Source organism: Periplaneta americana, chromosome 15 (assembly GCF_040183065.1).
Source record: "Periplaneta americana isolate PAMFEO1 chromosome 15, P.americana_PAMFEO1_priV1, whole genome shotgun sequence".
NCBI lineage: Eukaryota > Metazoa > Arthropoda > Insecta > Blattodea > Blattidae > Periplaneta > Periplaneta americana.
The window spans coordinates 32,239,822-32,253,740 of NC_091131.1; the positions used below are offsets into that span (position 1 = coordinate 32,239,822).

Below are 13,919 nucleotides of genomic sequence, written 5' to 3' on the forward strand. Positions count from 1 at the left end.
TGTCCGATTTTGTTAACATAATAATAAAGTAGTTATTCTGTGCCGGTAATAATATAGCAAAACTAAATAACCATTTTGTAGAATGCGAGATTATCACTTATTATATAGATTTGCCATTTGAAACTATTAGGACCTATATGACGTTTTGGACAATTAGGCTATTTACGCTTGAATTAAGAGAAATTACACGGATACCTTCCTTTCCCTCTTACTCCAAAATCCCAACTTTGTGAACACAAAATGAATGGATAAATTTCAGAACAAGGATACTTTCCTTTCCCTCTTACTCCAAAATTCCAACCTTGTGCACAAAAAATAAATTGGCACTAAAAACTTCCTTTTCGCATGCATGATGATGCGTATTAGACATACACAGACGAATTGCTTTTTTTTTTATTTCAAGATAATTGTCAGTGAGGTATCCGTATACTGAAATGTTCCCAAATAAATTATTGGCACTGAAATGTGTCTTTTCGTAAGCAAGATGATGAGTATTCGACAAACACATACCAATCTGCTCTTTTTAGTAGCCTATTTCAAGATAATTGTCAGTGAGGTATAAGTATATTGAAATTTTCCCAAATAAATTATTGGCACTGAAATGTGTATTTTCGTAAGCAAGATGATGAGCATTCGACAAACATACAAATCTGCTCTTTTTAGTAGCCTATTTCAAGATAATTGTCAGTGAGGTATCCGTATACTGAAATTTTCCCAATTATTATCAATAATATGAAATAACCACTGTATAAATTACGTTACAAATTATGTGGAATTATGTAAACACGTATAACTCATGTGAATTATGAGGTTAAATCCAACCAGGTAGCCTGCTTTTCTCTTAGAGAATTTCCGTCAGTACTTTTATTCTGTAATATGGATGCATAATTGCTGACGAGTTTTAAAGGAATTCCCACTTTGAACTGTGAGAAGTTCGGTGCTCTTTTCTTTTTTCTTCCATGATTATTGAAACTTATTTGAAAACTGCGAGGATGTTTGAAAGCAGTCCGACAAACAAAAACGAAGCGATAATTGATAGAGTGCGCTCGTTCGCTGTTTTATATGCGGTAACCTAGCGCTCAGATGATTCTTCTCAAGAGAGCGTACCGTCAGCTGATGGTACTGAGTTGATCGAGGGAAAATGTCGGTTCACCGCATCTGTAACTTGATCACTGTCAAGAATTAACCATGTTTCCGTGATTGCTAATAAACGGGCTAGATGATCGAGAATGGTGCACACGGCCACTAGTCCCGTTGAAGAGAAGTATCTCCCGACCGCTTGGTTGGGAAACGCACGCGCTCTCCACAGGGTCATAGTTACGAATTCATATTTTATGGTTCTCTCCCCATCGCATTCAGTTCTATCCTAATCTCTCTCTCATCCTCCACACTATCCCATCCCGGTTCATGCTCTGTCCCCATTCCTGATGCTACTTCTCGTTCTCTTCCCCCCCTCTCTCTCTCTCGCTCTCTCTCAATTTTTTATTTTACCCGCCCGTCTCTCTCTCTGCCTCATTTCCCCCTCATCTCTCGGTCTCCTCATTTTCCCTTCACAATCTGTCTGTCCGCCTGTCAGTAGCGGCTCGCCGTCAAAAAAATAGATGAAGTGCTGTTCACATAAACAAATGCATGAACAGTTTTATCAATATAATGAGTAGGCCTACTATTCGTAAACTACGTACAATTTTAATAGTTCTAGAACACGTGCAAACAGGAGAACTAATTTATTTCAAGACTCACCCAGTTTCTTGCGTACCAAGTCAATCCTATATTTTAAAGCAGCAAATCTGTCGATGATGTCTTCATAAAATATCTGAGCTTAACTGAGGGTGGACAGTATATTCCATGCAAAGCTATGGGGATAATGATGAAAGTCCCTCCTGTGATGTAGCTTTCCGAGTGAAATTTTCAATATTTCAAACAGAAAAGCTTCTTTCATCGGAAGACGGAAGCATTTTTAAATTTACTTCATGCAACTTCTCTATTTTCTTAGCACTTTTTAAAACAAAGAACAAATGTAACTGTAGATCGTCAAGAATTTAAAACATATTTTTATCCTCATATTTAAGTTTACAAAACGACATTTCTAATAAATTACAACCACAGTCTAATAGATACAGTCACGCAACTCATACGTGTAAAATGTGCCAACATTTGACAGCTGGCGCGACAGTAGCCCTCTAGCGGCAGGCAAGTTAAAAGTGTGCACACGACATATGATAAAACATCAGAAAACGGGTTTTGCGTAATTTATTTTATATTTTTATGCTATACAATAAGTGTATATGGTTCTTATTAATTCTACTTTAGAACCCTGGAAGAATTTCACATGCAGTTAATCTACAAGTTTCAGAAGCTGGGAATAAACTTAATTCTTTCTGCTCCTTACAACTGAATCATGGCCCTGATCACGTATCATGGTTTGAAATAATATAATTGTTCGTGCGTGGTCGGTTAATTCAATTCATTCCTAAATATATTTATGAATCATTGGAACTTTGTATTTCCTGTGAGAAGAGTAAAAATTAGTAGCTTCAAAATTGTAGGGCATATCTCTTAGGGTACATCGCGTGGTGAACTCCTCTCCCTATTTCCTGAGAAATTAGCGATTTTGCATACCGCAAATTGGGGTAAACTCGGCCGCTGAGGTAAACTTGAAAATAAAAAAATAGGGAGAATTTAAACATTAATATGAAGTTCATTATTTTTCCATTTCTTAAGAACCGGTATTTCCTTTATTATTTTGAGTCACAAATAGTGCTGATGTTATGGTTTAAATTTTCATGGCAAGTTTACCGCATTTTACATTACATTTACAGTTTTCACACATAATGCCTAATTTTAATTTATCCTACCTATATAATACGTAATTTACATGCACTTACTGTTAATGTGACGTAGGTGAGAACAAATAAATGAACACAGTTTTGTTGAAAAAATTGTAACTTCAATTAACTCGGAAAATGTAGGCCTAATTTTATTTTCAGAGCAGAAGTGGTGTAAGTCAAAAATGGGTAATGAGGGGTTAAAGTAAACATTCTGTAAAATACAGTGCAAAGTGGCAGTTAATATTGAATGTATTTAAACTATTAATAGTCAGTGAATAGCACGAAGGATATATTAATTGCTACTTTGCGCTGTATTTTACAGAATTTTTACTTTAAACCTCATTACCTGATTTTGACTTACACCACTTCTGCACTGAACGGCTCAAATAATCACTGGGAATGTAAAATCGACACCAATAACAGTCATGCAAATTATTACAGAAAAGATTGCTTTTTATATTAAATTTAAAAAGGCTGTTTTATTTCTTGAGAACTTAATACGTCTGCCACATGAATCTACACCAAACACATCAGAAATTTATCGACACAGTCTGGATTTATTCAAGAAGTGAATATTTTGCAAAAGGATTACAATACTCCATGAATTCTTGCAAAATTAACACCATGATACGTACTTGAATGCTATATAACATTCTTGAAAAATATAAAGAAAAAAACACGAATACAAAAATTATGGAATTACTTGCATTAAAAACTGTAGATATATTATCCAAAATCGGAATGGTTACACATTTACACATATGATCTCTGCAAAAAAATAATATACTGTAACAGGTATTTACTTTGTTTTTATTTAAACTGTCCTTCCTTACATACAAATAGGTAACTGATAAGTAATAAATGTTTTATAGAACACAATACGTAGGCTACCTACAACGTGGATTATTGGTTATGACTGGGTTATAATTTTCTCTTGGTCTTTAAGGGAATCTGAAGAACGACAAATTCGGAGATTTAAACTTGTAGTTACTGCAATTTTCGTCATTGCACACATTGCCTTTATTCCGACGCATGATTAAAACGTTATTATAACATCTCGCATCCCTTTAAAGCACGAGCTGGGTGTATCAACCCTATGACCAGTGCCTTGCCTGCCGCTTGGGCGCTAGTGTCGCGAATGTTGGCAAAAAAGTGTTGAAGTTGCGCGACTGTATATATTAGACTGTGTTACAACTGTGTCATTTTCGGGATGCATATTTCGCACTCATTTATCAAGATTTTCTATATACTGGTAACCAAGTACTCATATTTGTATAATAGCACTATAGAGATTAAACATATAAATATATAGATGTAGGATTAATACACTATATACACTTATCACTAGTACACTCTAAATACTTTAAATAATAAGTTAATATATACGTACATAGTATTAAACTACATGTGTACATTTACGCTCGCGTTAAACTTACAAGTACAAGAGCTCGAACAAAACTGGCGAGCTCATGAGAAGAAATAATACACTCCGGGGAAAACAACTTTTAAACTTTGCTAATGTATGTGTGGTGTATTGGTGACTATTACACTCTTACTAAGTCATACTACTTTTGACCAATAAAACGGTACAAAAGGACGTATTCCAACCAATCATGGCTACTTATCGCACAATTTTATCGCGTCCCTAGCATTTGTTTAATTTTATCGCGTCCCTAGCATTTGTTTCTTTGTTTGCCAACATTTGAAACTGCGCTGGTCTGGACGTAAAAACATATATATATATATATATATATATATATATATATATATATATATATATATATATAATTACAAACCACTCCAGGCGATGCACAGCAGTTTCAAATATGACTCGCATTGGCATTCAAGAACAAGAATTAATAAAAATCACTTATCATACCTATGCATCTTCTGAAATCAGATTTACAAATAAATGAAGAGCACCATTCGGAATCCTGAATAAGTTGAATACACCATGTAGGCCTAAATCAACGAGTTCCACTTCTATTACGCACACGTCAAATATAACCTCAATTGAACCAGCAACCACATTCAAATTTGAAAATTGTACATTCAATTATTCCTTTTAAAATTATTCATGTTTATTTTTTATGTCATCGTCGTTAATTAAAACTTTTCTAACACTTGTGTATATTAGTTAGGTTATGTTATAGCTTCTGCTATATGATATTATGGATAGTTACGTTTCAGAGATTGTTTAATATTAAGATTTATTGAAAATCATCTGTCAAGTGACGTTGATTACTGGGATTCGGATAATTGAAGTGGAGTGTTGCATTTTAATAAAAATGAAAGTGAATCAACAAAGCCTTCTTGACTAGTAACATTGCCATCGTGTATACTAGATCGAGAACTTCTCGACGAGAAGGCATTGCTCACTACTGCCATCTAGCATGCATCTAGCGTAATATTTGTAATGTTGAGATGGTACAATAATACATTTGAAGACAGTTGTATTTTCGTAAGTCAATTAATATTTTATTGTATTGGAGTACTTCGTTACTTCTAATCTTTATATACTTTCTTCTAATCGTGTAATAGTCAATTAAATCCCACTCAAAACGTCTAGTGAGATTACTGTTGATAAAATAACCCTAGATCATATATAGTATATATGATCTAGGAAAATAACATAGAGCCAGCTAATTTACCGCTGCAGGGGTGGCTGCTAAGACACAGGGAATGAGAATACTATTCTCCAGTCAGGTAGTACATACTGTAAAATTTCACTGCCCTTAAACAATAGCCCCCGGCTTTGGAGACCAGCTGCAACCCTTTTCTATTATTAGTACCGTTAGATCTGCGAACTGGTTACTCCACCTACAAGAAGTTGACAGTTCTCCGTAACTGAAAGACTCAGAAACGCACTTCACTCATACAATCTTTCTTCAGTGTGTGACGTCACGTTACCATGGAAACCATAGACAAATATGGAAACCAAGTGCTGTATGAGAATGGGAACCCAAATAATTTCACATCTACAGTATTGTAAGTTCTAATAGACACCGCTCGGCGCTCGTATTGTATTCAGCAGACGGTTACAGGTACTATTTATACAGCTAAACACTGTTCATAACGACTGAAAAGAAAACTTTTTATTATTCTAGAAATGCGGTACCGGTAATAACTAGAATTAATTATTAATACGAGATAAAATTGTTTTTTAAACATAAATAGGTGAAGTAGCACTTCACTTACCTCACCTGAATAACCGCCCCTGCTGTCTGTCTAATTTTCCCTCATCTGTCCGTCTCCTCATTTCCCCCCCCCTCACCTGTCCCTCTCTCCCCCCTTTCTCTCTCTCTCTTTTTTATTTTCTGTCCTTAGCTGTACTTTCCTAAACCGAACATTCGAAAGTCGTTGGTTATTTGGTGGAAAAATAGGAACAAAAATGGTTAATTGATTTCCTAACATTCTAAATGTGATAAGTGCCAACAACAACTTTCTGAGGTACTGATGAAAAAAACACTGCGAAATGCATGTTGAGATACCTACAACACCGTCTTTTGCCGCATGAATGGGTCACTTACAGTTGAGGTATGACAAAGACAATTTAGTATGATATTCTCATATGGATGTTCCTCCCTTAGAATTAAAAATTGGCACTTAGCACATTTAGAAGCTCAATTATTCTTCATTGGTTCTTTGCTCTTTTAATGGAATGTGGTGTAACTTAAGCTTATCATATAGTACTCCACAGTTGCCATAATTCATAAATATTATTAATTAAAAATATATTAGCTTCTTCTAGCTTGAGGCTCGAATTTGACTACTACTGTTTCAGCTTAACTGCTGTGGCATCAGTAGTTATACAGACTGGGAAACCGTTTACAACAACGGCTCCCTGCCAATAAGCTGCTGTGATATAAACGAATTAGCGGTTGGGCTCTTGGAATGCACGGCGAACACAACAACAACAACTATACATCCTTCAGGCTGCCTGCCAGCTCTGGGGCGCTTCGTGAACGAACATGCTGCTGTGCTGGGTGGAGTGGGCATCGGTATCGGATTTATACAGGTGCGTGGAAATCAGCATCACCAAAATATAAACTAAGCATGGTTTGCACATTGTCCACACGAAAATTTGTGCTACAGTCGGTGGGTATATTTTCGTGTATGCAGAAACGCCCTTCTCACTGTTCACCACAGAATAAAATAATCTGTCCGCAATGGATGCATGGAACCACATTGCCTGCAAACAATTCACACCAAATTCATTGTTGTTCTCTACTAGTCCCACTAAAATCTCTTTACATCAAAATATCAGTGGCGTAGCGTCAATGTAAGCTAAAAAGCTTAGCTTCCCCAGTTAATAATAATTTCATAATAAACCTGCAGTTTATGGAGAAAATTATTTATTAATTTTAATAGAATTTATATTTACGCGTTAAATATTGTGATGCGGCAGCTCAGGATTATTTGTGATGCAGCAGTAAACAAGAAGCCTGCACACACCAGCTTCCAAGCAGACCGGTTTCTTCTGTGTAATCCACCCCGCAGATTTTCCATCCCTTTTAAACTACCCTAGTCGCAAGGCTCGCAAGAAGCTAGCTTTAACATTTAAAATAAGTAGTTTCCGAGTTATCCCTATTCGTCAGTTGTGTTCAGTTGAAGTGTTAGTGTGCATTGTGGCTGATATAATAAATAATGAGTGAAATAACAGTTTCTGACACTAATTTACTTGAATTTTTTAGGACAATTGTATTATCAAGACTGACTTACGAACAAAAGTGTGATTTAAAAAACAAATGACCGACTCCCTTGCTGTCAATGAAGGACAGAACCAAAAGACAGACGCATACTTACGTAATGATACTAATATTGTGATTTCTCTAAGTATGACAGGGAGTTAGCTAATGTTATACGTATACGTGTCTATTTGTTAGAGATATGTGTAAACCGTGAAATCGTATTTTATTACGTCTCATTTGAGGTCATGCCTTATTGGTGTTACTTACGATGTTCCAACCGATCTTCGACTGCTGACTTGAAATTGACTACTATTTATTTTAAGACTGTATTTTTGTAATACGTTTTGTCATATTGCATGAAGGACAACTTGAGTTAGCTTCCCCTGCTCAAAATTTCATGCTACGCCACTGCAAAATATAGTCTGCAATGAGTAACAAACTGAAACAAAGATTGAAGAATGTTACATACAACATTCTGCAAAACATCAAAATTCAAAATGGAAATAATCATTCAAAGATCCAAAACTAATTCTTGATCTACCTCGAAAATCTGCCGTGGCCATGTTTAGATTGATTACTGGTCATGATTGCCTCAGCAAATACCTCCATCGTATTGGAGTACTGAATTCACCTAAATGCTTACTGTGCACTAGAGAAGAGGATATGGAGATGGAGCACCTGGCTAATTGTGAAACTCTTAGGACATTTGTAGACCTTCCATCAAAATATTGGGAAGCGAGAAGGATGATGACTTCATTGTTAAATCCAGAGCATTAGACACACACACACACACACACACACACACACACACACACACACACATTCTGCAGTCAACTACAGAAATCTATCTTTTTTTTTTTGGTCAATAGCCATAGAGATATTAAAATTGAGTGTCATAGATAAATATAGAAATATTGATGTTACACAAGTGATTGACAAATTGACTAACATAAAAGTCACAAACATGTTTTTAAAATACTGAATAAAATATTGGTACATATTTTGTGATTTTTGTGATGGACGGGGTATATTTTGTGGTTGACATATTTCGCAAAATGATCCAAATTTCGCGTGATATTTATTTATTTTTATTTATATTTTTATATTTATTTATACAGGGTGTTTAAAAAATACGGGGCATAATTTCAGGTATGTATTTCCCACATGTAGACAATCAAAATAGTTCATTACAACATGTGTCCGGAAATGCTTTATTTCCGAGTTATATGGCCTTCACAACATTGAAATTCACCGGAACGTTTTTCTTTCCTCAGGTCGTTGCCGTCAAAGGAGACATTAAGAGGGCACTATGACAGTTCATTCCGAGGCGAAGGTTACATTCAGTGTTGTGTAGATGTTAGACTGTGCGACATGTATTCAAATCAAGAGCTGGCAGAGATACACTTCATTTACGGTAAGGCGGACGGCAATGCTGCTCTGGCTCGTCCTTTGTACCAGGAGAGGTACCCACAGCGACAATGTCCAGATCGGAAGACATTTGTACGTCTCCATTACCGTCTGTGCGAGTATGGAAAATTTAACTCTCCTGGTTTGGGAAGGGGACGACCAAGATCTACAAGTACAGGAGGAGATTCTGGAGGCTGTGAACATTACTCCTTCTATCAGCACACGAAGGGTAGCGTTGCAAGTCAATGCTCCTCATACGACTGTCTGGAGACTGTTGAAAGAGTATCAATTGTATCCTTATTATTTGCAACGTGTACAGGCCCTGTTACCAGCAGATTACCCTGCACGAGTTAGGTTCTGTCAGTGTTCTTGCAGAAGTGTGGTGTAAATCCGAACTTTCCTGCCTTAGTATTATTTACAGATGAAGCACAGTTCACACGAGATGGCATAACAAATTTCCACAATCAGCATGTATGGGCGTATGAAAACCCACGTGCAACTGTTCCATCTCATCACCAGGTGCGGTTCTCCCTCAACATGTGGGCCTGTATCATTGGTGATCGATTAGTTGGACCCCATGTACTTGTAAACAGACTTACGGGGCAGGCGTACACAAACTTCCTGGAAAACACCATACCTCATGTTTTAGAAGACACTCCACTGATCAATCGTCAACACATTCACTTCTTGCATGATGGCGCTCCTGCACACTTCAGTCGTATGGCTCGCCGGTATTTGGATCGAAGGTTTCCTGATCGGTGGATAGGTAGAGGTGGCCCAATTGCTTGGCCTCCACGCTCACCTGATCTGAACACTCTCGATTTCTACTTTTGGGGCCATTTAAAATCATTGGTTTATTCGTCTCCGGTGCCTGATTTGGAATCCCTTCGGAATCGAATTGTGGCATGTTCTGAGGACATACGCAATACTCCTGGAGATTGGGATCGTGTTCGCAGGTCAATGAGACATCGATGTGAGGTCTGTATTCAAGCAGAAGGTGGGCATTTTGAACATCTTCTGTAATGACAACGACCTGCGGAAAGAAAAAACGTTCCGGTGAATTTCAGTGTTGTGGAGGCCATAAGTCGGAAATGAAGCATTTCCGGACACATGTTGTAATGAACTATTTTGATTGTCTACATGTGGGAAATACATACCTGAAATTATGCCCCGTATTTTTGAAACACCCTGTATATTTGTTTGTTTGCTTGCTTAAGTTCCGTATATCCTCGAATAATCTCCACACCCTAATTTTATGGAAATAAATCACTTTTATTACATGATGTATTTATTATATTGGTCATGTTGCAACTAGCACCTGCAGTAAAAGGAAAAATAATTTTAATTTTGCGTCTTGCATGTGTAAGAATAGCAAAATATTGATAGAAAAATAACTTACCCCCATTCATCATCACTTTCGCCGTTGCTGGAAAAGAGCTGTTGGTATTGGAATCGTTATTGTCGCCATCTTGCCACAGCATATCGTCTTCCGTTCCATCTATTAAATTTGTAATCCCCACATTTCTTAAAGCTACACACATTAATGCTTCAAAGTTAGGGTACCAACCATGCTGCAAATAATACCCACATCCTAATTTTCAGTGCCAATTTTTGCAAAAAAATATGCGGGGATTATTAGAATATACACAGTATGATATTTTAGATATATAGAAAGATAATTTAACAAAGAAAAAGAAAATCATTATTGAAATTTTCGCGAATATTGCTATTACCAAATAATACGGTCCCTAATCATCTGCGATGCAACTTGAAAGATACTCGTAAATTGCTGGTTAGTTACTGTAAAATGATGAACGTATCCAAAACTTCTAAATAAGATGCAAATAAACATGATCAGGTATAGGTAAAAGTGCAAAGAATTTGTTTATATGACAGATTAATAGAGAGGTACCGGTATATATTTAATAGATACCAGGGAAAAGGAAAGTAACATGTTCAAGAAAAAGTTTGTACTGTGAAGTTTGCAAATCGATCGAGATTTTCTTTTTAAATTATGAAAAGAAACTGACTTCAGTAAATGTTCTGCACTAATGCTGAGAGTTTTATACTCTTAAAATAAATACTGATTTCAGAGCAATTAAGAGTTACTAATATAATATTACTGAAATGATGATTTTAACGATGCATTTGAAAAACTTCGAAATCATTTTTGTACGTTGGTAATAATATTAGTTCATATATTATTACTGTATTATAGAAACCGTTGATAGTTCACAAGTATTATCTATCTATTTTTTGTATTTTAATATTTAAAAATGGCATAGCCTCAAGACACGTTAAATTAATAATATGGGAAGTGATAATAGAAAAATGTCGCAAATATGATTTTTAATTAGTATTGTCCATGCTAAGCAACATCAACTTGTGTAATATACGGTAGTGAAATAAAATTGTAATGACCATAGGGTAACATTGCACAAAACACGTTCTCGCATAACAAAATAATAACTAATTATTAGAACTTAGCTATTTCTTTATGTAAAACACAAAGGGATGATACATCTTGATTACACAACTTTTAACACTATCACTTTCCGAAGATGGCCGAAAATAGGTCGAAACATGTTAACAAGGTACGTTAATATTTAACACAAGAAAGTTCTTATCATACATATTCCAAAGGGATGATGATAATGATCAAGATTATGTTTACTAATTAATTATGATCCTGATGATGATGATTGTGGATGAATATAACTATTAGGCCTGTAGGTGGTGATTACTGCCGTCAGGTCTGTCGATGATTGTTGTTATTATTGTTAATGGTAATGTGATGGTGATTCGGCAACAGTTCAACAAAAAAATGAAATAAGTTCTATACAATAATTTTTAAATGTCTTTATATTCCCCATGTGTGTTATTTCAGTGTTAATAACCATGAACGAAATAACAAAAAGCTTAATAGGTACCGGTAATTTCTTTTAAGTTTGAAGTTTGGAGAGTAAGTAGGTGCCTTCACTTAATCTTGAGCTGAAGTTTTTATTTTCTTGTTTTTGTTATTATTTAGAGGTTTGATGATGATGATGATGATGCCATAGCTGTAATTTTAATGTGAAGATAGCAATTTGATATCCGTACCGTTAACATCATGCTTTCTTGATTTCAGCTGCTGGGAGTTGTTCTTGCCTGTTTGCTGGCGAGACATATCAGATCGAATTATGAAAATGTTTAGATTTGTCAACAGTAAGACTGTCCTCAACATATTGCATTGTTCGACTATGTTAAATTAAGTTACTCATTGTGATATTTCACATTTAAACATGGATCTGTGCAGCTCCAAACATATCCATATTTCTTTCTTTGATAATTTCAGTCAGATCAAAATGAAGCTGTTTTTATTGTTAGCGATGCGCAAAACTGTCCAGCAAGTTGCATAATTCATTTGCATTCTATCTTCCTCTCTACCCCAAGTCGAATATAAGATGTGTGAAATAAGGACACAATAATAATAACTGTTTTCAGCGATGTTTTTACTACGTGCGCAAAATTCTCATGCTCATTTGCTCATGTTCCAATCAAATAAAACTTTGAAGGCTTGTGAGAATACCTTCGTCCAGTTTGAATAATGTGCAACATATTTTTGTAAATACATAAGAAACTGTATTAGAAGTGTGTGTTTAAATAAAAAAAACTTTGAATTTATATAACAAGTTCTTCATTTTTGTGATAAAATGTATAAACAATGAACGTTGTCAGTTCCTAGAGAAGACCTCAAGACCACAAGATTACGAGAAGAGCAGCTGATCATCAGGATACCAGATACTAGTACCATGCAGTAAGTAAGAACAGCATTGCAATCGCTTGAGTGTCGAGAGTCGTGGATGGAGTTCCGATGATTGGCCCCAAACATCCGTCCTGATATATTTGTCCAAATCCAGTTTAGACCCCAATTTATTTGGTCCCAGATTCTAATTAGCTGGTTTCTATGTTGTCGCAGATTGAAATTGGTATTTGCCCCTGAATTTAGCTCGTTCTAGCTATTATGAAAGGAGACCAAAAAATTAACCTTTGCTCAGATTGTACTTGCTAATTTAATGAAGTAATTTCTCCCATAAATTATTTGTTGGATGTGTTAGGTGCGTTACTAATACAGTACCAGTAATATTGTCTGGTGTAACTTTTAAAACTTACAACGTTTTCGGATTTGATGGAAAATTGTCCAAATATGCTTGATATTCTTTTTCACGCTCTTGTTTTGAGGGGTTTCATACAGAATTCACTTGAAATTGCACTAACATCCCTGTTAACGATGGAAATAGCTCATTGGATGTCTGTGCAGTTTCTTTTACTCCTGCCATTATCTCTGTGGCATTACAGTTACCCAGTTGGAACCGTGGGTATGGTTGGTGAATTTGAGCACCTCTTGCGTGTCAATGGCGAGATGTACCCGCGCTGATCATTCATGTCTTCGTTCCAATCTTCCTTATGTTTTTCTTTTTCCAGCATCGTGCCTACTTGCAGTAAGTCTTTGTATATTACTTTGATATGACCTCTTTCCCGTCGCTCTTATTTCCGGCAGCCAATCACGTTGCAGATCGGCTACATTTAAACGTGTGCATCTTGTGATTCGCTGATGATGACGTTATGCATTTCCTAAGGCTCGATAAATACTTAATATAATCGCCCGCCATTTTGGCTCTTTCGTTGGCGTTCGCAGAAAGCACACGAGGACGTTATTTGCCGCTCAATTACAGTGCGTTTGATTTATTATCATAGGAGCTACGACATGATAATGTTTAACGGTGTGGCAAATAGATTCCTAGTCTGGTAGCTAAGCAACGAAAGAACAAAAATGGCGAACGATACTATCTACCTAGACTTTATAGAGCCAGGCCTGCACAAGGTTTGCGCTCTCCGAGCCGGCTCACAGCTCATGAGCGGAATGCAGGTATTAGCTGCGCTCTGGTGGACTGGAAGAAGGGGTGATCTCGTACAAAATGTATACAAAAGAAAGTACTATTACGAGTAGGGG

At 36.2% G+C, this 13,919-nt stretch overlaps 1 protein-coding gene across 1 annotated transcript in view; it reads left to right on the forward strand.

The window, feature by feature from the left end:
- Tsp29Fa (Tetraspanin 29Fa) overlaps positions 1–12,597 on the forward strand; it is a 102,979-nt gene extending 90,382 nt beyond the window's left edge. The window contains exons 4-5 of the mRNA XM_069846922.1: positions 6,613–6,846; positions 12,054–12,597. Coding sequence (XP_069703023.1) covers positions 6,613–6,846; positions 12,054–12,119 — 300 coding nt within the window. The 3' untranslated portion in view covers positions 12,120–12,597. The remainder of the gene's footprint in view (positions 1–6,612; positions 6,847–12,053) is intronic.
- The last annotated feature ends 1,322 nt before the right edge of the window (positions 12,598–13,919 follow it).